Source organism: Lonchura striata, chromosome 6 (genome assembly GCF_046129695.1).
Source record: "Lonchura striata isolate bLonStr1 chromosome 6, bLonStr1.mat, whole genome shotgun sequence".
Lineage (NCBI taxonomy): Eukaryota > Metazoa > Chordata > Aves > Passeriformes > Estrildidae > Lonchura > Lonchura striata.
Window position 1 is genome coordinate 17,089,257 of NC_134608.1, and position 25,254 is coordinate 17,114,510.

Consider the following 25,254-nt stretch of genomic DNA (forward strand, 5'->3'; position numbering starts at 1 on the left):
CTGCTGGAGAAATCTTCCACCCAATCTGACTATCAAAACACAGCTGGCAACCCCAGGGAAGATCCCTGAATAACAGGGAAAAACAACACATGAAAATACTCTATTTCTTGATTTGAGAAGAAAAAATTATATCAGCAGAAAACTCTGGTTACAGCTATTAATTAACATTATTGGCATTTTCTAACTCTGGCCTTTCTTTCTGCTTTCCTCCCTTTCCTCCTTAGTCTCTCCAAGCACCTCTCCCCATCTTATATATATTTCTGATGACTCACTAACTCACTGTGCTGATTATCTGAGTGTCCTTCTCTCTGGGCTCATCTGTGACTGCTAGTCCTAGTAATTTATCTTTTTGAAATAGTTATTTACTGAATAACAATAGAAAGTAATTACTTACAGCAGCCAAAGAAAAACCCTGATCTTAGCATTTTAAAATAGGATACTTTACAGATAAAGTCTTGAAGTCTTCAGGGTTCATATTTCTGTAGTGGTACTCTAGTGCAGGGCCTCCATTAACCATGATGGCTGTTCAAAAATTTTGATAATGAAAACACTGGAGTCTCTTTCCTTTCTAGTATAGTGTTCCTGATATTTTGCTAACAAATACGGGACACCAACCCACAAACTGAAAGTGCAGTGTTCTATAAATGAACTTGTGTGAACCTAGCAGAGCCTGCTTTATGTAGCTCTTCCTAAATGAAGGCTGCTGTGACAGTGTTTAGAGATTCCACAGTTCACATGAGGCTACTGTGTGCTTCTGCCAAGGGCCGTAACATAGTTTGTGGTGGAGTGCAGCTTCCCCTTCCAGTGTAAAGGTGCCAGAAGTTTTTTATTTAAGCATATGATGTACTTTCTTCATTAAAACAGCAATGTGCTTAGCTCAGAAGTACCTAATTCTAAAACTCACTGATAACCTTTGGCAGCAGAGTTGGTAGAATGCCATTTAAGTGTTTTTTTTGGATTTTAGGACTCTGAGCAGCCCTAAATATCAGGAATCAATGATTGCGATTCCTAGGAAATCCAGCTGCAGCATTACATTGCTTTTAGCACAAGATTGTCTACCATGATTAGCTATACTTTAACGACGTTGTTCTGGATATACTAATGAACACAATGATTTCTTCATCATTAATTAATTATGTAAATTGTTATCTGCTTTCCTATTTACTTCTAGATGGATTTTTTTGTATTGTTTTATATATATATATATGTGACTTCTAGTTCAGAATGGTAACCTGGTTGCTAGGCTAAATTATAGAAAGAAGACCTCATATCTAATGTGGATAATAATGAAAAGAGTAGACAAGAATTGTTTATCAAAGCAAAGTGTGTGAAATAAGAAACTGTCATTGGTGCATCTTGGAAGTTGTCCATATTTACATGACACTTCATGTAAATAAAGTGAAGTAATGAAAATAGGTGAGAAGTCCTTTGTCCAAAAAAACTCATATAGTCAGATGGGTAGAAAGTATTTCAGGTAATGGCTGCATTTGAGAAAATGAACTTAGGGTTCATGAAAGCCCAACAGCTTTGAACAAAATTTATGATCTGAGAGAAAGTAATGAAGAATCTGTGGGGAATGAATAAAGAATGTAACATTTAATAAGGGAAGAAGGGGTATTTGGGATAGACAGCGAGATAAATGATTGGTGTACAATACTGAGTGTCTGGGAAAAGAAAAGGAACAATATATTCCTGACTATTTGTGAGCAGATGGTCATGTGTGGTCATGATCATCCTGAGTTTGGGTACCAAAATGGGAATAAATACATATGGGAGACAGATCTGTGCTAGGAGCTCTTTGAAAAAGGGTTGTCATATGGTTTTGTGCACATCTGAGTGTGGAATAGTGGTTGTGAAGAGAGAGAATTCTATAGAGAGAATTCATACAGGATCATAGCATGAGTCAGCTTGGAACAGCCTTCAGACAATCTTCTAGTCCAACCTCCTGCTCACATGGGAATGAAGATGGTTGCAAACATTTTGATAAAGTTGAGCATATTCATATTTGTGGTACAGACTAACAGAGTTTTGAAGTACTCAATTTTCTTGGGAATTTGTAAATTTCAAACTGCTCCACTCCTGCATGCATGTATAAAATAAACTACAGAATATAAAATTTTATATATATTTTCACTCTTACTCTGATGCAGGTGTATGGGCATTCAAATTTTTTTGGCTTAGGCTATTCTTATTCTTGCTCTAAGAACTAGGTTTGAATTACCATCATCCTTACTTTTCCTCTAATACATTTAATGAATGTACAACTGGTTCTAGCCTTCTGAGCCAAAAGAACTGCTTTTATGCAATTTAATGGGTGTAGCAAAACACTAAGGGACAGGTAAGGTGAAAAAGAAGTGCATGAAAAAAGGACAGACATACCTTTGAGGACATACCTATGGTTCTTTGAGGAAGAACCATAAAAATAAAATTAATGTTCTTTCTTCTTTACATGAAAATTAAATTTCCAATTGCTGTTCTAGAGCTTACCTATGCATTCTCCTCTTTTCAAAGTTGTGCAGCATACTGATGCTTTTAGGGTCAAAAGGAACAGCACATCAGCAGAATAACTGCAGTCTGTATGATAGGACTTTCACTGCTAGTAAGAGAGAGGATTAAATTTTCTTAAATATATAATTTATTAGTCCCAGTTAATATAGTATTATCGCTTAGTGATGGAATCTATAATTTAGGTATATTAGGGTGGGTTTTTTATAGGCTTAATAATCTTTAGTGTGCTGAAAGGAGTGCAATAGTTGAGGACAGCAAGATTTCAGGTCATTATAGATTTTTTTAACTGTGTATTTATCAACTAGCTTCAATGCTTGTCATATCAGTTGTCTACTGACAGCAATCAGCATTCTGGCAAAGAGGTGACATTGCCTACAATTCACGCATTACACAAATTGTCTGGTAATAAACTTTTCAATACCAATAAAGGATATCCATGTGATATTATTTACAAATTGAATTTTTCTAGAAAACCGAGGAAATTATTACAGTGTCATTAGCACCTGAATTATTGTAATTTTGCAGCACAAATGGAGATAGGAGAAAGGAAAATATGTAGGCATCTCAGCTCAGTTGTTGGCAAAACATGGGGATGAGGAAGATTTCTGACAAGGTTGAAGACAGATTAAAAAATGCTGTTGTACAGTGAAAAATGTAGGCTACTAATGCCACTACAGCTCAGGTACTTGTGCAAGTGACAAAGTGACAAAAAAAGATTTTTTTTTTTTTTTTTTTTTTTTTTTTTTTTTTTTTTTTTTTTACTGGGCACAAACTGATGCTATTTTAGACTAATTTATGTAGGTAGTAAAGACGGGGAGGAAACTGATTGTGTTTAAAATAAAGACAGAACAGTCCTCTCTCCTTTTCAGCCCACCTGGCTGAAAAATCCAAGTGAAATGGAAGAATGAACAAAACTGTTTTGACAAACTTTTACAGAGCTTTTTTAATACTGTAAGATTAATACCGAGAAATTAGGTATAGTAATTGAAGTAATAAATCAGAGGCTTAAACATGACAGAGATCTGGAATGTATCTAACACAGATACAAAAAATATCTGGAATTTACACTCCAACTATTAAAGAGGGATGAGTAACTACCTACACAGTCAGAATAAAAACAAGGAAAAGCTCTGTATAGAATGGAGAAGGGAAATGAATGAATCAAGAAAGCTATGATTTAGAGTCTTGGAGGTGCAGACTCAAGGTAGATTTGCCAAACCTAACTCAGAGCTAGATCTTGCAGAAGACTGAAACAAAAAGACTATTTAGCAATATAGGCAGCAAAAAGGTTTTGTATAATCTAGTTGCATGCCCCAGCCTAGTGAGTAATTTTGCAACTTTCAGAACAAAGATGTAGAAAGTAAAGTCAAAGCCAGAAGAGAATATACATAAAGTGAAAAGAACTGTGGGATGGAAGATAAACTAGGAGACCTCAACTTACTCAAAGGGGTGTGGAGCATTACTGACTAGTGGAAAAAACTAGGAAATTAAGTTTTATGGCTTGTGGTAGAGATTTTAATCCACTTGTGGTATTATGGTGGTGCTATATAAAAAGCTTCACTTCTATTTTATAATTTGCTATATTTGCAATTATTCTGTTAGTCTACATCAACACATAAAGCTTTAAAATACAGCTTGAAATTAATGAACAGTATGGAAATAAATGGAAGATGGGATAAAATGCAGTTCAAGTTTACCAAAGATAGACCATGAGTGTATTTTAATGGCAGCAGAATTTTTATGATGGAAACCTGTTAGATACAATTAATTTTTATCTCAGTAAAGCACTTGACAATGTTGTGCTTGTGAGATTATTAGGTGAAATAAAGAAGTGGCTAAAAGAGGCATGAGAATAGGTCTGTGCTGGAAAGAGGACTATGTGACCAAAAATGGAGTTCAGTGGGTGCTCCTTATACCAACATTTGGCCAATATTATTTAACAAAGACAATGACACAAAAATAAGAATGTGGTAATTAAACTTGCTGATGGCAAAACCAGAGGCATTGCTGTTGAGCCAACAATGAGCCATATCAAAAATTTCAGTCCTATAGAACAGGTGATCTATGGAAGTTGAATTTAATACAGAATAGAAGGCCATGTCCTTAGGGATTAATAACAAGATTTTCTGGTACAATAGGGGGAATTCATATAAGGGAAGCAGTTACTTGGAAATGCCCAATTATAATTATTCATTATGGTCATTATGAGCCACTAGTATGATTCAGCCAACTGTATGTTAAATGTAGGGCTGTAGAATATTTCCAGTAGAGACTGAGATGTACCACTGTGTCATGAATACTGTGTACAATTCTAGTTCAGAATATGAACTGAGAAAAGTGCAAAAAATTCAGTGGACTGAGCACTGAAAATGTTTAAATTGTTTAATGGCAGAAAGGCTGAGTGGCATATGATTGCTGTCTGTGCATAGATTACATCCAGGTTAGCACCCTCATGAAGCAGAGAGCTATTTTAATCCATAGGAAATTGCTGGCCCAAAAACAGATGGATATGAACATAAATGTAATTAAGGAGGAAGTCAGGATGTTTCTAAGCATTGGAACATTGTGGTTCTGGACTTGTCTCTCTACAGGAGTTGTGGGTAGAAAAGCCCAACACATTTCATAATTGAATATATGAACACACCTGTGTAGTGAGGTTTTCTGCAGAGAAGGCTGAACTCAGTGGCATAGACCATCCCTTCCAGGCATATGTCCACAAAAAGTTAGAGATTAGGGATAAATCCAAAGATCAACTTTATTTTGGGGAAAAGCCTAATGAGAAATTAACATCGATTTTACATAAGAAATCATTAAATCTACAGAAAATGCAGAGTTGCTAAATGCAATAGAAGATGGAAAAGCCTGACTGGTAAGCTTATTTATTTTTAAAATACTGTCTATTTAAGCATGCTCTTTCATAGGCCGCATTTTGAAAGTTTCATTAGGAATATGACTCCTCCAAATGAACATCTGATCCTATGATCCCAAGGCACCAAAAAACCCACCTCATTACAGTAACTGGAAGTTTCACCTGTGGCTGCACAATGAAGCCACCAAGTCACCTCAAAATTGTGCAGTAAGTTGAATGTTTTCTGACAAAATGTCATGTAACAATTGTTTGGATTGAGAATAAAAGAAGTATGTCAAGTGCATTTTTCTTACAGGAGGATCTATTCCTGTGGTATTTTAAAAAGAAAAGTTATAGAATCACAGGGTACAAAATATGAAAATAGGCTAAAAATAAGGGTGGATGTGAGGTGGGGTTTTTTGTTTGGTTGATTTGGTTTGCATTTTTTTTAAGAACTAAAATCCCTCACTACTTTTCTTTGCAAAAGGAAACTGGATAAAATTGTATGGGTCTGGATATGTATAGGAAGTTTTAATCATTCTGGATTTCTCTAGAAATCCTCTAGTCTTCACCCTGAGAAGGTTTGTACAAAATGCTAGCAGGCCTTTCTAGCAAACAAAATGCTGTGCTTATGTCTGCAAAATACCTCCTTCCTCTCCTACTGTGTTTTGTTCACAGTAGATGTACTGGGAACAATATCGAGACCCAACTTTTTTTGGAATTATGTAGAAATACAGACTTATATTCACATATGCATACATAAATACATAGCAGAACTTAAAATACTTTACGAATCTGAGGTTTATGTCTAAACACCTCACAGACCTGTCTAGAATATGGCTTTGATACAGATTTTTGGTATTAATTTTGTTGCTGTTTCTGTTTTGTATAATGGAACAGTGTACACATATTTCAAACTTGCTTACAGGATCAGTCTGACCATGGCTTCAATTTGAAGTTCAAGGCCAGCACTACCATGCAGCCTAAAATAATCAAGTAAAAAAACTCCTTTAAGTTTTTGAAGTGTAGCATCAGAATACATTTCTGAACGGAACCAGTTAACTTTATTACATATGTGCATCACAAATATACCTGCAATAACTGGTCTACCCAGTAAGCATTTGATAGCCCAGCAAGCTTTTCATAAGTGAAGATTTTACAGATATGACTTTGATTAGTAAATAAACCACTAGATTTATTAAAGCATTAGAAAGATGGTCTGACAGCCTTTGTGAAAATATTAGCAATAATGCATCAATCAGCTCGTGTATGTTTCTGTTTAATTTTATCTGTTGAAGAAAAAATGTTTGCACATTTCCCATGTAATTTTATAGCCCTATTTTATTAATAACTTAAACTGCTAAGATTTTATTCAGGTATTGTTTATTACATTGTAAGAAGGCAGTAGAATTACATTTTTGTAATGTCATTTTCAAAATCTCTGTATAAAATACTCTAGGAAGCACAAACATACTGACCTGTAAAGTAGGTCTTTTGAGGAGAAAATATGATACATTAAATGTAACAGCAATATTATACAGTATCAGAATAGAATATTTATTATACAAGTAATATAATAGATAATTAAAACTGAAGAGAACATTAGTAATTGAAATTTTTTGCTAAATATGCAGCTAATGTGGTTTTGTCTGTAATGCAAAAGGCTTGATGGTTTGCTTTTATTAGGATAGAACTGAAGAAAGTGCTCAGTATTTCTTTACTCTAGACATCAAAAGGTCCTTTGGTCAGGCTTTTCAGTAAATCCTGTGGAAAAGTGTGGCTCAACTGCCACACTTTTGAGGCAACCAATTTATTTAATACACTGGATATGTGGCAGAAAACTACATTTCATCAGCATGGGCACTGCTCACTCAATAGTACAAGAAAATTCAAAGCAGGAGATTTTACTACAGAGCTAACTTCTACTAATGTTAAATAGTAACTACTTGTGCATCAATCCAAAAACAACATTCACACAAATTTAACTTCATTCATGATAATGGAAGATAACTGCTTTTAATTTTGTGGTATTGTTAAATATGTTTGTTTGGTTGGGGTTTTTCTTTGTCACAGTAATAGATGTATGGCAACACTAACAGTTTGGTAATGTAGCCTTCTCTCCTCCTTTAGCCATAATTTGATTTAACTTTCAGGGACATGACATAAATCTGTGCTTAGGATTCTTATAAACTCTCTCTTTGGTCATTTGCTTTACTTTCAAAACGTACATTTTCCGTATTCTATTTGTGAGAAGTCATTAGCTACCATCGCTGTAAGCAGCTGACATTCACAAATGAATTGAATGCTTTTTTATTAAATCTATTTAGTTTATCTTGCACTAGAGTACCAAAAGCTTGAAAGGGCTTTGAGTCTTACTCATAAGAGGGAATTAATTATTCTTCTGTAGATAGGTGGTAGTTCTCCCACTGCTGAAGTATGCAGAATAAACGCAATTACAGATTTCAGGAACTATCCAAATATGATTGTAACAAATATTTCCATTAACAGAAGAGTTCTGACTCAACTTTCTCAGTAGGCCAGTCTCCCAGTGTGAACTGCATACTGGAGTTTTGCTCCCACTCAAAATCCTGCTCTAAGTTCTAACCTGTTCTCATTTGATTTGCAGTAATGCAATAAATAAATTGCAACCCTCTTTTAAATTTGGTTGCTACTGATCATGAGTTCTAAAACTACCTGGAGAAATTATGAGAGACAGAAAGAAAGACAACTGCAGGTTGCAAAATTACACAGGTTTTCTGTTCTCAGGATAAAGGCTAAAACATGTATGTGGCAAGGTAATTATTTTTTAATTCTCTCTTCAAAATTGGCTTCTTTTAGATGTCTTACCTATCTTCTGTATGAGTTCTAGATGGATACATATTACTATAGATTACATACTACATTTTCTACATTCTAAAGTTTTACTACAAAACTTCATAGATTATAACATACCTGAACCAAAACTTGGCTTCACATCAGGTAGGTGAGTGTACACTTAAAGCCAAACTTTCCAAGTTGGCAATCAGGCCCCACTCATTTGATTACTTCCAGACTATCAATGTCCATGATCACTGCTATGTTCTGAATCCTCTTCTCTCTGTACTTTCACATTTATCTCCTGTTGATGAAGAGCAGTTTATGATCTAATAATAAACTAAAGTTAGGAAACAAGGATTAAGAAATGGTTTTAGAGTTTTTTAAAGGAAGAAGTCATCAACATCAAAGGCTGCAAATGCAGTGACTGTAAAGTTGACAAAGTGTGTAGATGGTGCAAAGTATTCGTAGCAATCAACTGGAAATCTGACTGAGAAAAGTCACTGAAGAATTTAAAAGATGAATTATAAAATGACCAAAGAAATTAGTTTGGTAAATGTGAAGTAGTGTGTATAGGGAAGTTAATTCCATCATCTACACACAATAGTTACCTGTTACCTTTTGCCAGTCACAAATGGTCTCTTGACAGGTAGTGGAGCTCAGGAGAAGACTAGAGCCAAACAGAATGATCAGAAGGCTTTGGAAAAGGAGCACAAAACAAACCAGTCATCATAATTCCATATAATTCCTAAACTCACTGTACACCTTAATCATTACATGAAATTTTTGTCATGCATTAGTATTAGTAAGAATTAGAAGAACTAAAGAAATTCAACAAGGAGACTATTATGGAGTAGCTTTTAAAGCAAATACACAAACTTTTCAGTCGAAGAAGAATACTGAAGTATATTAACGGGGTATAACATTTTGCAGAAAAAAGTGAATAGGGTGCTTATTTTCTCCTCACAATGCAAAAACCTGGCACTGGCGAGAGACAAAAAAGGAAATACTGTTCCAGACAATACATAATTAAGAAGCGGAACATCCTGTCCAAGAAAGCACAAAGAGAAAAGCATAAAAAATTATTTTTCCAGTTCCTTTGTGCAGGACAGGCCCATGGACGCTATCGGGCAGGCTGGGTGGCTCCCGGGTCAGAGCTGAGGAAGGAAGGCCCGGCTGCAGGAGTTATTTGCTGCCCTCGCTGACGGGGCTGGGACAGGCTGCCAGGGCAGCCGGCTCTGCAGGCATACGCTGATTGCCAGCAGAAAAGCCGCCTGGCCTCTCTCTCACAGCATCGTCATCTTTCACACGGCCCAGCATTCCCGTCTCCGCGACATCGCCCGAGTGTTCCGTCCCGGCGAGCTTCATGAGGGATGGGGGTGGTGGGAAACTGCTCTGGAAACTGCATCCCGCCTCTTCCCGCAGCAGCTCCCTGCTCCAGTCCCGCAGTGCGGCGGCGGAGGGTGCACGATAAGCGGGGTCCCACAGAAAGCCGCGACCCCAGCGCCGAGCCTTCCTCCCCCCAGCGCCGAGCCTTCCCCCCCCAGCGCCGAGCCTTCCCCCCCCAGCGCCGAGCCTTCCTCCCCAGCCGCCATCTTGGCGCCGGGCGGAAGAACTACCGGTCCCGGCGGGCTCGGCGTGCGGCGCCATCTTGCCGCCGGAGACATGGCGCTGTTCCCCGCCTTCGCCGGGGCCGGCCCGCCCGGGGAGCCCCCCGCGGGCAGCTCCGAGGGCTCCACGAGAGGTAAAGTCCTGGGCGAACCGCCTTGCCCTTCAGTGCTGTCCGGCGGCCCTCGGCACAGGCCGCCCGCCCGCTGCGGCCGAGTTCGGCCCCGCCGTGTAGCGGCGGCGGGGCGGTGCTGCCGCCGGGCTCGGGCCGTGGGGCCGTAACCGGCGCCCCGCAGGCTGCGGAGCGCGGCACGGGGTTCGTCCTTGCTTTTGTTATTTGATTTTCATTTTTTCTCTTTTTTCCCCACTAGCTTTGGCTATCTTGAAAAGTTGTTTTAAATTCCTTGATTACTAAGTCAAATCATAGTTGTGAAGGACTTTTTTGGAAATGAGATTATGATTCATTGTATCACATTGACTGTTGTAGTTGATGTCTAACGAGTAATGCTTTTAATAAAATAAGTAATAATATTAAAGTAAATAACACTTTCTGGTGTAATGCCAAGCGGTGAAGTAGGTACTAAGTTTATTAATGCTATTAAACAGGATTTGATCTTTTTTTTGCTTCTCAGGTTCTACCACCCTTAAATCTCCCCATTCCCTAGACACCAAGGGTTCCCTAGACACCAACAAAGAGAAAGCAAAGACTATTTTTTACCTAGGCTAAATTTCTTGTGTGTTTGGCCCAGTCAATATGGTGCACTAGCTTCTTGTTCTAGCCAGTTCTGCATCACTCCTGATGGCAGAACAGTGGCTGGAGCTCACTCTCCCAGTACAGAGCAGAGTAGCTGCACTTAGGATCCTTTCTGATAATGACATTTGGTATAGCGAGTAACAGACACAATATGATCTCAAACTACAGCTTTTAGGAATAGAGGAACTGCTCTGTCAGGCAGGGATGCAGTAAAATTCTCTAGTAATAAGACTTTCGTTATATTTTAAAACTTTAGGAATTTAGCCTTTAAGTTTGTTACAGTAACCTATGTCTCTTCAGGCCACCTGTCTGGAAGATCAGATTATACAGAAAAAGGTGTAAGACTGACTTTTGGATCCAGATTTCTGTTGTCAGCACTGCTTGTGACTTAAATTTTGGTATACTGGAAGCTTTTTGTGTGAGAATTATTTACAAAACTGGAACATAATTTATTTGGTTTATGTTTTAATAAATATTGTACTTTGTTGTTGACAACGACATTTTAATGTGAGTTGTAAAAATTAAGTATTAACTCAGAACCACGTTTATGGTGGTGTATATCAAATTTCACACGTTCAGCTTATGAGAACTTGAGAACTTGACAGGCATCTGTCTCTCTGATAGATGGTTCTCTACTCAGACCTGATGTGAAGCCAAAGTGCATCATAAGACAGATCCCAGAGTATTTTGATTTTAATGTTGTGTGCAGACATTTGGGACTGCTTCATAGTTTTATTGTAAAAGTTGAAGTAATAATGTATATATGTTAATCATGTTTCATGCAGCCAATCACTCTGTCTCATACTTTTAAAAACTTTCCTAAGCCATTTCTAAAGTGGAAGTGCTGTCTGAAACAGACACTGAAGCGGTGCTTATGCTTCCTATGCTGCCCAATTGCTGAGTTGCAGCAGCTTCTGGAGTGCTGCAATTTTCTATATGCTTCGATACAATTATATTGTCAAGCTTAATTAGTGTTTGGTGGAAGATAAATTGTGAATTTACCTGTAGCCATGAAGAGAGCAGTGGTGGTAAGTAACCCTGCTGGCATTAGTAAGCATGATGTGCAGCATTATTTGCAATCTGAACTATGCTGTAAGTCAGATGATGCAGTGAGTTTTGCTGAAAGCAGATTTGCAGGATCCTGAGAGGCAACAAAAGGCTTCATGTAACTCTTAAAAATGGTCTCTGTAGATATGCACTGTAAATTAATAAGTTTTTCTTTTTGGTTGAGGAGGTATAAAGAGAGTGTAATTGGATTGCTGTTGTTGTGCTCATAAACATGTAACAAGTACATGCATATTACTGAAAAATAGATCTTTTATATCTGCTCTGCAAAAATGAAAAATGATAAACTTCTTAGACATTCCACAAGAAAAAAAACCTAACAAGTGTAGAGATAGTGTTTTAAAGTTTGGAATGCATTGTGATGTTTGAAATACTTGCATCCAGCTAACTGATTCACTTGAGATTATTTACAAGCAGTTTGAACTTGCATGTTGCACAATGGCAAAAATTGCTCATTTCTTTCTGAGTATTAAGCCAGTTTGGTTAAATTCTTCAGAAGATACTGTACTTGGAGTTGTTGTACTTGGAGAATTCTGAACTTCCCTGCTGTAGCCACAGAGGTGTCCCACGGGGCCTGATTCTCACAGAGTGATTCTTCAGTGCATTAAAGATGCAGTTTGATCTTATCTGCTCAGGCAGAACCAAGCTACAGGAGCAGGCTGGGAAATGGTGCCTGGTGGTGCTCTGCAGCATATTGCTTGGGCTGGTCATGGGAAGTGTATTGGTCTGGACAGTGCCATGAATTGTGGACTCTCTCTATTTTAAAAGCAGGAGAGGTATATGGCTTGACCGACAAGGAGTTCTTGCTGTTTAAGGAGTAGAGGTTAGTGTAGTCAAAAGCACAAAGACAAGAGTGTGACAGGAAAAACACTGAGGCAAAAGTGATTGTAAAAAGCATGGAGGAGAGGCAGGGAGACCAAGTTTGTTCCTTATGTTATCTCTGTCAGTGTGGCACAGGAGGGACTGCTGTTAAGTTCTGTATTTACCCAAAATAACTTTTGTTGTTTAATAGCTAAGAAATTTCACATGCTTAAAGGAATTCTAGGTATGAAAACCCTGTGAAAAATCATCATACAACTTGTAATATCAGTAAAATTGTGACAGAAATTTTCCCTTCCATGTTCTGTCTGTGTCTGATCTTATCTGGTGACATAGATGCAGAATGCTTAATGCTGACTGCTGTATCCAAATTAGCTTCAGATAGATTTCTTTCACACTGTTGAAAGGTCTAATGATATTTCAGTGGTTAGAGAACTGAGAATCCAGTGCCATGTTTTGGCCATGTATAAAGCACTTGAGTATTCTTATCAGTAATGGACGTGCCTCTCAGTAAAATTGTGTTAAGAATATTTTCCACACAGTCCAAAAAGGACACTTTTGTTAGTTTGTATAAGATTTATCTCATTCATTACTTTACCTTTTGTTTAATTATGCTTTTATGTAATTTTTAAATTTCATTTTTAATATATATAACTATTTGTATTCTATATAGTATATATCAATTAATGTATAATTGGTATATAGTAGTAAATATATTATGATACAGTAGATTATCTTATAATATATCAAAAACATATTACAAATGTATACAGTTTATAAATACATAAAGTTAGAACCTTTAAATCATAAAAAGGAATGTTGGATAGATTCTTTATGTATAGAGCTGCATATTAAACATGGAATCTGCTTTCAGTATGTGCTAAATGGAAATTTCGTTGAGTGCTTTCCAATATGCTCAGTTATTGCACATGACTTAGTAACATTTACTGTGAGTTTAACTGTGTGCTGACTAGATTAACCCCCAACTTTAAAAAGCACAGCAAGCTAATTTGTATTGATCTCACACTTTTTTTATCTACAGAGTTAGACTGGCTTAGTAACCCAAGCTTCTCTGCAGAAGATGCACTCTTACTGCACCAGCGCACTGCAGAAGTTGCCAATCTCATTCCTGAAAAATCGCCATTAATAAGGTAGAGTGTACCTCAGTGTCGTATGAAATAGCCTCTTTCTTTTGTCCTGTTTATCTTTTGTTATGAGACCAAATTCAGAAGCTAAAAGCTGCTTTTCATTCTATTGTTCAGCATTTAAAAATACCTGAACTGAGTCATGTGTAAAAGAGTGAATAATGCTTCCATGTCTTTTAACTTAAAATAATGAGAAATTGTATGTATGCAATTACGTCCCCATTTTCTTTTTCTCAAAGCTGCATTTAAATTATTATTATTTTGGAATGGAGAGGGAACTGAGCACTTATCACTCTTCATCATTCTTCATTAGCTTGTAAATGTCTAAAGTGACCCCTAAAATAATGAAAAGATTAAGCATCATCTTTATGATTTCTCTATGGAAATCAGCCATTTCACAGTTGAGTTTTTTACTTTTTGAAAAACAGTTGCTGATGTGAACTAATGAAATATTGCACGTATCAAGTTGAGTGTGGCTGTAGAACATCCTGGCAAGCTGAAGTGGGTGATTATATCCTTTTGCAGAAATGAGCTTTAAGCAGTCGCATTTGCTGAAGAACTGGTTTTAATACGTTCACAGGACTGGGTGCTGTACTTGGCTTATCTACACTGTAACTGGCACTTAATAGTGAATGCAGTCAGGTTGTAGTTTTCAAGTTCAAAACCTTAGTCTCTTTTAATTTGATACAAGCTCCCTTGTCTGTGATGATTGTTGGTGGTCATGATAGAGAATATCTTTATATACCAAGCACACCTAAGCACATCTTTTTCCATACTTAGTCTTGAATTTACATGCATTGTGTGTTTGAAATGCAATCAGTGTTTTGTTTATCAGTCTATATTCTGCTGTGTTTCTTCAAATCTTCTTAGGACTTTAATGTCATAAAGCTAAGGATTTTGCAAGTTACCATCAGATAGAATGACATAAAAAACCCACCATGTTTATTTTATCTCTGAAAAGGACTTTGTCAAAAAACAGTGTGCAGAAAAATGTTTGCGTGTTTGTTGTTTGGGGGTTGTTTTGCCTATTACTTGGATACTTGATTTAATAAAAACTAATTGGTTTCATCAGTTCAATAAAAATTAATTGCTCCAGTCTAGTTGGTGGTTTGGAGAGAGTTTGCTTTGGTTGGTTTGCAGAAGTGTGCATGTTTGTTTTAAAGGTCTGCTATTGGTTCTTCTTTGGTTTCTTTTTCCTTAGTGTCCCTAAAAAAATTGTGTCAGGGCTGTTGCTTGAGATGCCTTACTTCTGAAATACAGTATTTTCTTTTATTGACGTATTAGGAATAATGAGAGTTGTCACTCCTTTCTTTCATTGAAAGACTGCAGGAAAAAAAGTTTTAAAAGAGCTTGTGCTTTAATTAAGGGTTAGAGAAGACCTTCATTATTAATTTGATTGTTAAGTGCGGGAGATTTTGTGATATGCACAGTAATATACATGTGTTTTGCCAAAACTATGTGTCCTTTGTGTGATCTCTCAATAATTCAGTTGCCTGTTGTACATAGTGTTATTTATTACATTATACGGTATTATATGATAACATTAGTTCAGTAGTCATCAAAAATTGTTTCTTGTTTGGTAGATTTGATTTTTTTTTAATCTGGAAGTGATTGTAAAAGTGTGGTTTTGATGCTTCTTATATAAGTAATAAAAAAACAGAAAAAAATTTTTTCCTTTGCAGGTCACAGGGAAAGATTTCTCAGTTTTTTAGCATGACTTAAGTTGTTTAGCAAAATTAGGAAATTTTATCATCTCAATCATCTTATTTAATTTGGCAACATTAACAGATGGCTCTTTGTACAGATCACACATCAAAATGCCTTGACAATTAAAACATTAAGACTAGCTGTCAGTAATTCCAGCAGCTGAAAAATATAGTTGTGATTTATTGCAGATTTAGATCACTTTTGCTGTACACGTTACTGCTACTGTCTCAAAAAAATAGGGAGAATAAAGGTAAAAAATAAAATGTTCTGAACTTTCTTATGGTGGTAGTCCGTAACAGTTTTACTGCTTAGCTGTATTATATATAAATTAATATACTTTTTTCCAAGCAGGACTTCTTCGAGATCTGAGTTGTCAGAGGAGAGTGATACAGATGAGAGTCTGAAACAGACAAGTAAGAAAAGGAAAAAGAAAAAGAAAAAGCATCACCACAATAAGAAGACAAAAAAGAAAACCAAAGGGGATTCCAGTAGCAGCGAATCAGAGGTGGACACTAAGCACATCAAGGACAAAGGAAGTGGCAAAAGTAGTGAAAAGGAAACAGCAGCAAAGTATGTAAATATTAACATGATGCAAGATGTAAATTCATTGTGTTCTTATGCTTGTCTCTTCAGCTGAAATTCTTATCATTGATTGATCATCTAAGCTTTGTATGACTAAACATGCATTCAAAGCTAGGTGGTTCTAGATTTAGAACCACTTGTTTAATCATATCAAAAAATTGTGATTAAAATACTCAGTATGCTGAATATTCACCATAGTCACCAACTGTGACTAAAATATTCAATATAAAGCATGGTATGGTGGTAATGAAATAAATTTCTAAAGTCATGTAGAGGCTTATGTTCAGTTTTTGTAAGCACCTTGTTTCCTTTCACAGATCTTTTTTGAGGGTTTGGAGAGCAATTGCATTAAACATTCTTAATTAGTGCAAAAATCTTAGTATGTGTCTGGGTTTGCCTTGTAATGTAACTTCCCCCTCACAGAGTCAACATTTCCTTTTTTTTTTTCATTTTAAGACAAAATTTTATGTAAGATTTAAAAATTTTTATTTAAGACAGAATTTTTAATTATTTAATACATCTTTTGTATCCATATATTTTGCTTCATCCTTTCTGCTTGTAATATTTCTCTATGAGTGTTTGAACAATTAAAATAGTTTTGTTAAATCTTCTTCATTAAATCCAGGAGCTCTAAGGTACTGTATAATTAGTAGAGCTGTCATTTTTAATGGAACAAGAAAATAGACATGTAGTGACTATCATGGTCTTTGAGCAGGAAAAGAGGTTCTGTAAATGCAGCGAGTATCCAGATTTGGCATACCTAGCTGTGCTTTCCTCAGGCTGCTGGGATTTTAACATTTCAAGGTGGCCCTATCCAGTTGGCAGCGAGTCACCTACTCCTGGTTTTCACCATGTTTGCTAGTTTGAGCAGCCATTTTTCCTCTCTTGGATTCCCTGCTTCCTGTGTTTTCTTTGGCATCAGCAGCTCTGGCTCTGGCTCTGATCCACTGCACTGCAGCTACTCCTGTGGATAGCGTGAGGGTTTGGTGACATTAAGGAATTGTTGTTACAATTAATGTAGTCTGGGTAGTCTGTGAATTTCCCCCAATTTACTCCTTTTCTCAAGGGGAATTAATCAGGAGCTGAAAGCACACGTTGGTGTCTGCCAAGGTAGCATTGTTTCCCTGAGGAAGGGCGGCAGAGGTACTACAGATGCTGTCTGAGACCCCTAGCCAGATGTGGCTCCTCCTTTATGGGAACTTTTATTGGCTTGTGGTGGTTAAGGTTTCCTTGACTGTGAGGAAGGGCTGTAAAAAATACTTGGGTGCTGAACCCATTCTGCTCAGTCCCATCACTCATCTGTGCTGGAGGGGTGCCTGGGCATGGTTCATAAGCTGTTTGCCAGGTTAGGCCAGACAGCCAGTGCTTTGCCCAAGTAAAAGTGTTGAAGTTCTTTCATGATGTCTTTCTTTTACTACTTTCCATAAATTGTTGATGCTGAGAGAATATTGAATTTTCAAAAGATTGGTTTTGAGACCTGAACCACAAAATTGCTCTGAATGTGAAGTGTGTTGTAAAATTTTAAAAAAACTTTTCAAGACTCTAAAACTCACATAATTGTACCATTAATTCAGATTGGAAATTCATAATTATCTAGAGTTCAGAGGCAGGTTGCAATTTCCACTTAAGTTCATTTGTATAACTGTAATCCATAAATCACTGTTTTATCAAATGCATGGGTATAATTACAGCTAGTCAATCCTCTTACGGATTATCTTAATTTTCTTGATTGTAACATCTTACCAAGGCAAGAGTAAATTTTGAAAGTAGTAATATGTGGCTTTTAGATTATAGTATGCCAAGCTATTGATTAAATTGATTGGTTAAATCTGGTAATTCAGTTTTTGGAAGTGCAAGGACTTTCAGTGTATTAATTTGATGGTATTATTAGGGTATTTCTGATTGTTTTTTTCGAAGCATGGGGCTGACTTTGCAAGAGTGGATCATGGTCAATGACTTTGAGTAAGTTAAATTACTGTGAACTACAGAAATTTAATGTGTCTTGGGTTATGTGAATGCTGAATATGTGCACAAATGCTTAGAATATCCTCCTTCTGCTTGTCTGCAGTCTAGGTAAGAAAGCATCAAATGTTACCAGCAGTCATTCTATTTGGCTGGATGATATCCAGGCCCCCAGCGCAGACACCTTCCGGATAGACAAGAAGCCAGACCCTTCAAACTGGGCCTACAAATCCTTGTATCGTGGGGACATAGCAAGGTATGGAATGTTGTATCCAAACTGTCTCTATTGTATCCAAACTGTCGCTGAGGTACTTTGAGTCTGTCTGCAACATTTTTACATAGAAGATGAGAAAAGATAACTGAGTAGCTTATTTCAAAATCTGACTTGGCATTGGGCCAGTGTCAGTGGCAAGTGATGTCACTAGGGGGTCTGTACTGCTACTTAATGTGTTTGTCATCAATGACATGGGCAGCAGGATCAAGTGCAGACTCAGTAAGTTTTACAACACTAAGCTGAGTAGTGCACTTAATGCTCCTGAAGGACAGAATGACGTGCAGAGGGACCTGGGCAAGCTCAGCAAGGGGACCTCACGAGATTTAAGAATGGCAAGGTGCCAATGGGTCGGGACAACCCCACGTATCAACACAGGCTGGGGGATGAACAGATCCAGAGCATCCCTGCCAAGAAGGACTTGAGGGGTGCTGGTGGATGAGAGCAGTGATGAGAGCGAGTGGATGATGAGCTGGAAATACGCACTGGCAGCCCAGAAAGCCAGTTGTATCCTGGGCTGCATCCAAAGCAGAGTGGCCATCAAGGCAAAGAGGGGATTCTGCCCCTCCACTCTGCCCTGTGAGACCGCAATGAAGTGCTGTATCCAGCTCTGGAATTCCCATCACAGGAAGGACATCAACTTTTTGGAGGCCCCAGAGAAGGGCCACCAGATTGATTACAGAGAGCTGGAGCACCTTTCCTATGAGTAAAGGCTGGGAGAATTGGGGCTGTTGAGCCTGGAAAAGACAAGGCTCCATCCAGTACCAGGAGGGAGACTGGTGACAACAAGAAAAATGGAGAGGGACTTTTTATAAGGGCATGTAGTGACAGGACATGGGGAAATGGTTTTAAACTGGAAAGAATAGGTTTTGGTTTAATATTAGGAAGAAATTCTTTACTGTGAGGGTGGTGAGGCATTGGAATAGGCTGCTCAGAGATGCGGATGCCCTATCCCTGGAAGTGTTTGAGGCCAGGCCAGAAGGAGCTTTGAGCAGCTTGATCTAGTGGAAGGTGGGGCTGGAATGAGATTATCTGTAAGGCCCCTTCCAACCCAAACTATTTTATAATTCTTAGATAAATGTTTTAAAAGGCAAAAGATGGCATGAAAGAATGGGTATAATGTGCATGATTTTCATTGCTTTTAAAAACATTCTCTGTGTAGCAAACTACAGGGCCATCTGGAGGTGGCAGCACGGGGCAGATTCAAAGATATGTTTTTGAGGTCAGAAATCACAGGTTGTGTTATAAATTGTCTTTGGACAAGTGCTCTTTTTGGTCTGTATTGTTCTGTTTCTGCATCTGAAAGGGAAGTGAACGTATTGATTATTTCAGACTAGATTTGTCAAGAGGTTTACTTACTTGAATAGTTTGATATTGTTGTTAAAAAAAAAAAGCTACAGGTATTGTCTTAGCAAACAGATTTCACCCAGACGTTGTACTGAATTGTGTCTGTCCTATGCAATGCTATGTTTCAAGTTAGTATAGATGAAATTGCACATTCAATACCCTTAGTGAGTTACTGGTGCATTAATACAGAAGGCCATCCAAAGGAGCCTACAGTTGGCATGTGCATTATGTATGTACTCTTCTTGATTTTCTCAGGAAAACTGTTTATTGTATATACAATGATACTGTATATAAATACAGTGGAGGAGGGAGAATTTATTGGTTATATTTTTGTAGCATGGTTTCAATTTGTTTCAATTTTCTATCACCTTTGGATTGTCAGCTATTTTCTGAGATGAAAAGTATTATTTTAGTGTTGCATGTAACTACATTTGCCACTGAAATGACATTCTTGGTAATATTTGAAGATGGTCTTTTCCTGTCTTAATCCATAGGACTATTATGGTCTTTATAAACGTGGCCTTTATTTTTCTCTTCACACCCCTCTCCACTTTTTGGCATACAAAATGGACAGAGGGTTAGGGATGCAGAAGGAAATTACGGGACTGAACAACTGGTGTCTCTTTTTCAGTTTAAAATAATCTAATCTAAATTAGATTAAATAAATTAAATAATCTAACCCTAAATAATGGCTGTTGTTCTTCCTTCAGGTTTGTCTACGTGGCTTAAAATGATGGAAAGGAGGGTTTCTTCTGCTTGAGTATGACATGTATTATTGAACTCAGAGGAAACTTAGTATGATAGTAAAAGTGTGATGGCACTGACTGAATTGATAAGTTGAAGTCTTAAGCAGAAATCTACCAAGTTCTTAAACTTTTTAAGGTCTATGCATACATTATCTGAGTTAATTTGAATGAAAGAATTTCTTTCAAAAAGGAGGGCTCTTTTCTAATGTGTATTTTAGAAGATATTTAATTGTATTTTTCCTTCCAAGGTATAAAAGGAAAGGAGAGTCCTGTCTTGGCATAGATGCAAAGAAACAGTGCATAACCTGGGAGAGTTCTGCATCAAAAAGGAAGCAAGCACAGAGTCGACCTGAGCGCTACTTTACAAAGAACAATGTGAAGATGCTGAACACAGATGGGATTCTTGTTTGTAATAAAAGTTCTCCATCTGATCCACCTGCTTTTATACCAGTTTCCCAAGTGGAAACCGATGATTCTTCTGACACAACAGAAGTAAATCCTCTTGGGATTTATGATCCGTCAACCACAGTGTGGCTACAAGGAAAAGGCAAGAGTGCAGACAGTGAGTCTGTAAATACACAGCAAACAATTCAAGAGCGTGGGATAAACATGAACTCCATTCTAATGACAAAAGTGGAAGAATATAACAAGAAAGTTAGAGAAAACCCAAGAGATATTAATGCTTGGATGGAATTTATTTCCTTTCAGGTATGTATTCTAATGGACCTTGTTGCTTATTGTAATAAATACATGAGCATTATATTTTAATTTCATCTGTTTGGAACTGTATATCTTTTCTTGGTGAAGAATGAACTGTTAACTCATCTTCACAAATGTCAGTGTTCTTGTAATTCTAGTGGTCATTCTTCCTAAGGTTGTAATGATATTTCTTTTTGTTTTAGGATGAATTAATGAGAGGACCTAGCCTTTATGCCAGTAAGGGAGAGCAGGAATTAAGGAGAAAATCACTCAAGTTAATCTTGGAAAAGAAACTGGCCATTTTAGAGAGGGCAATTGAAAGCAATCCAAGTAATGTTGATCTGAAACTTGCTAGGCTGAAGCTTTGCACAGAATTCTGGGAACCACCAGCTGTGATCAAAGAATGGCAGAAGCTGATTTTTTTACATCCCAATAATCCAGAGATGTGGAAGAAATACCTTCTATTCTGTCAAAGTCAGTTCACTACCTTTTCTGTTTCAAAGATCAACAGTCTCTATGGAAAATGTTTGACAACACTGGCAGCTGTACAGGATGGCAGCATGGTATCCCATCCTCTGCTGCCTGGCACTGAAGAAGCTATGCTGGGTAAGGTTCTTTCTGTATATTATGGTCAGATTGGTCTTCATAGGAGCTAACTGCAGTAAGAACAGATTTTCCTGTGTATTGCATGAAGCTTTTATTCTCTTCAAAATGCCTGGCATCCTGGTTTCTTAGCTGAGAATTAAGGCAGATATTCCAACCAAATATGGATATAGCAGATCCTTCTCTTCCCCAGGAGAGTTTATGATACAACATCCATTAAAGTCTAATGTGCTGAGTGGTTTATAGTGCAATGTCAAGACTGGAGAATCACAGCCAACAGTCAGGAGATGTGCTTTTATAAAAGGGAGACTTGTGGAAAAAATAATTATCTCTTTTTTGGAAGTTTTACAACTGGTTACTTTAATTCAGAAAAGAGAAGGAGCATTACAAGTCTGACATAATTTTTCTTTGAGAAACCTACTCTGTAGATGGAGAATTCTAAGCTGTAATACCTTGTGATCATGCCTTTTATATTTCTTCTATGCATACATCTACCACTTTATAATTTATTTATAATTATCCCTGGAAGGAAAATAAGTCAAATAGTTAGGATGCTGGAGTGGATTCAGGAAAGAAATGAGTTCATGCTCAGTTTTGGCATGGTCTTTAAATTTATTTGGAGCTAAATGATAACCTATTCATTTCAATTTTACTTCCCTACCTTGGCATGTCATTGTGATTATTGATCTGTGAATACATTGAGGAGAGGAAAATATTAGTGTCACCATGAGTATTTTCGACCTTTTTTCTTTTATTTTAAAATTTGTTTTCAATCAAATAGACTGTTATGGAGGAGTCAATTTTTTTTCATGTGCATCATAGTCCAAGAAGCCTCTTTTTTTTATCCAGTTCTGTAATTCCTGTTGGAGCAATGATGTTATGCAGTATCCACTCTGGACTTAGAGATGCTGGGTTACAAAATTGATTTCAGGTGTTCAGATCTCATACAGTCTTTGGCTGATTCATCTTGGATCAAGCATTGGAAAAAGTGCTGCAAAGGAAAAATGTTCTACTGGCCAGTGGAGACTGTACAGCCTGATAGCTTCTAATTGCTTCTGCTGTCTCTGATTTCCAATATTTCAGTCACTTTGTACACTCACTAAAATGAATGATTCTCAGGACAAGGATTTTATTCAGAATCTGGTTTTGGAAACAAAGTATTTCTTTCATTTTGTTTTCCTGCACATATTTGAACATATGTGACTAATGAAATACTAATTAATGAAGCAGTTTGTTAACTGCTATGAGATTTTTTTTTTTAAATGGAGTTCCTTTAGCAAGTTCACTAATAACAGATTGATATTTTTCTAAATACTTTTTTGCTGGCAATATTCATAGAGAGCTAAAATGAAAATGAACTCAAATTAAGAATGGAACAGAACCACAAGTAACTTCTTGTTGTTTTGTCTTAAGTCTACAGTGATTTGTTTATGAGCACTCTGAAGTATTTTATTTTTCCTCTTCAGAATTCAAATCATAGGATTAGAGAAATTTCACTGGAAATCTTGATTTGCGATTTCTTTATTAGTGACTCAACTGTGTAATTCTTGGGCTGAATTTTAATTGGCAGCAAACTTATTAGGAAGGGTACCAAAGTGTTCATTGAGATAAATAGACAGAATATTTCACAAACTAATTATGAGGTGACTAGCACTGTAGATGTACATTAGGCTTATGTCTTCAACCTTTGACCTTTCCTAAGGACAAAGTGTAAGAGCTCTAATTTTAAATAGTGGGGGACTGTGCCATCTAGTGTTCAGTTCAGTATGGAGTACTGTCTGCTTGGAAATAGGTGGGGTTTTTTTTAAGTATTGAAAAACTTTCAAAATGTAAAGCTGAATTTAAAATGGTAGATTAGCCTTTACATAAATTTTGAGATAAGAATTTATAATGCTTTAAATTTACCAGGAACTGTTAATATAAAGCAGAGGAATATAAAGTATTGTTAATTTCTGCTGTGTAAACCGAGTTCTGGTTTTCAAATTATACCTACTGGTTGGGGAGAAACATCCTTATCTTCTAGGTCAGTTCAGCTGCAGAAGTTTCTTAGCATCATGGAGTGAATTAAGTATGTATTCATGCAGTTTTCAGTGTTTGCCACAGAGAAAATGCTGATCTTTGCATTTCTTCAAATACTGTTTTTTGGGTTTTTTTTTAAATGTAGAAAAGTTTACACTGTAATTTATTTCTGGCTCTGGTTTGGCAGCAAATCCTGATGAGGCATTTTCTACAGTCAGAGTATTTTAGTCGAAGTTCTCTGAAGCTGGGAGAGTAGGAAAGGACAATTTTTTCAGTGTCAGTTTGACACGGTGCCTAAATTAGTTAAAATACTTGAGAAGACTGTTATAAACTTAGTAATTGTTTTTGTTGTTTAAATATCTTCAGAAATCTCAGAGTCTTTGTTAGCAGGAATAATCATTGACTTTGCAGAAAAAATTGGATTAAATGCCTAGTTTGTATATTCCAGGTGAATCAGGTTTTTATGTGTATACATCTGATACATATGTAAATTCAGATAAAAGGAGTAAATAATTTCCCATATGTTAAATATAAGATGATGATTAAGAACAGTTGCTGCTAACCTATGTTGTTACATGTGTGTATCTGGACACCTAAATATTTGGATTGTTTAAAACCCTTCAAAGCTAGTGTGTTTAGTGAAGGAACAGTAATATTTAAAGCACTGTTTTACTGTTTTCCAAGCTGTTAGTGATTTGTTTAAGTCTTTATGGGCTTGAGGTTTTTTGCAAGTTGATTATGATTTAAAGCAATTTAAATGGCTTCTGTTTTGTTAAGACTAGAGTATAATTTGGAGTGATTATCACTGAAATGTCCTTGAGCTGCTTCATAATGGAGGTGTTTAGAATACCTGTTACTTCTCCAACTCTGTCATTGAAGACTCTCTTGCAAGATATGGAGAGGAACACTGGGACTTCCCTTTTTAAGCTGAGACTGAAGTTCAATGTGGAGTAGGGATATGGCAGTAGTAAGACAAATAATTTGTTGAAGAGTGAGGGATAGGGCTTTTCACTACTTTTAAGCAGTAATATTTTGACCAGAAGACTGGACTTCTCTTAACTCAGGTCTTACATACAGAAGAAAAGAATGACAATTGGAATGAAAATTATATCCTGCCAACATATTATCAATGTAAATATCTCATGCAAAACTGAGGCAAAAAGGATTTTTTCTTATTATCGCCTCCTGTATGCACTGTGATAACGCCCAGCATCTTCCAAGAGGGCTGATGTTGGGTCAACACTGGCAGATGTTGGATACAGTGAAGTTCAGAGCACTGTGTCTAACTTTGCATCAGTAAGGACAGTGCATGTATGGCACAAATAAAAATCATCTCTTTGGCACTTTTAAAGTGAGTGGTCTTAAGGTTCATTAAACTCTGACAATTTTGACATGCATTTATACTGGTTACCCTCCATGGTTTGGATTTTGATACTGTTCCAAAACAATTAATATTCTACAGCATATTGCGTATCTATTTTTATATTTGTGGGCTGTAATACAATACATTGCAACAAAATCTGAAATGCTAAAATTTTATCTTCTTTGCTTTACAGCTATATTTATTCAGCAATGCCACTTTCTGCGACAGGCTGGCCATTCTGAGAAAGCAGTGTCTTTGTTTCAGGCTCTTATTGACTTCACCTTCTTTAAACCTGACAGTGTAAAAGATCTGCCAACAAGGGGACAGGTAGCAATTTCCATTTAAATGGGTGTGTGTCTTTATGTATTACCAAAAATGCTGTACCAGAAAAATG

The 25,254-nt window shown here is 36.9% G+C and overlaps 1 protein-coding gene across 1 annotated transcript in view; it reads left to right on the forward strand.

The window, feature by feature from the left end:
• Window positions 1-9,760: 9,760 nt before the first annotated feature.
• Window positions 9,761-25,254, forward strand: part of NRDE2 (NRDE-2, necessary for RNA interference, domain containing) — a 28,247-nt gene continuing 12,753 nt past the window's right edge. Inside the window, exons 1-7 of the mRNA XM_021531927.3 lie at window positions 9,761-9,914; window positions 13,459-13,567; window positions 15,620-15,838; window positions 17,919-18,068; window positions 20,425-20,884; window positions 21,079-21,481; window positions 25,054-25,187. Of these exons, the coding sequence (XP_021387602.2) occupies window positions 9,836-9,914; window positions 13,459-13,567; window positions 15,620-15,838; window positions 17,919-18,068; window positions 20,425-20,884; window positions 21,079-21,481; window positions 25,054-25,187 (1,554 nt within the window). The 5' untranslated portion in view covers window positions 9,761-9,835. The remainder of the gene's footprint in view (window positions 9,915-13,458; window positions 13,568-15,619; window positions 15,839-17,918; window positions 18,069-20,424; window positions 20,885-21,078; window positions 21,482-25,053; window positions 25,188-25,254) is intronic.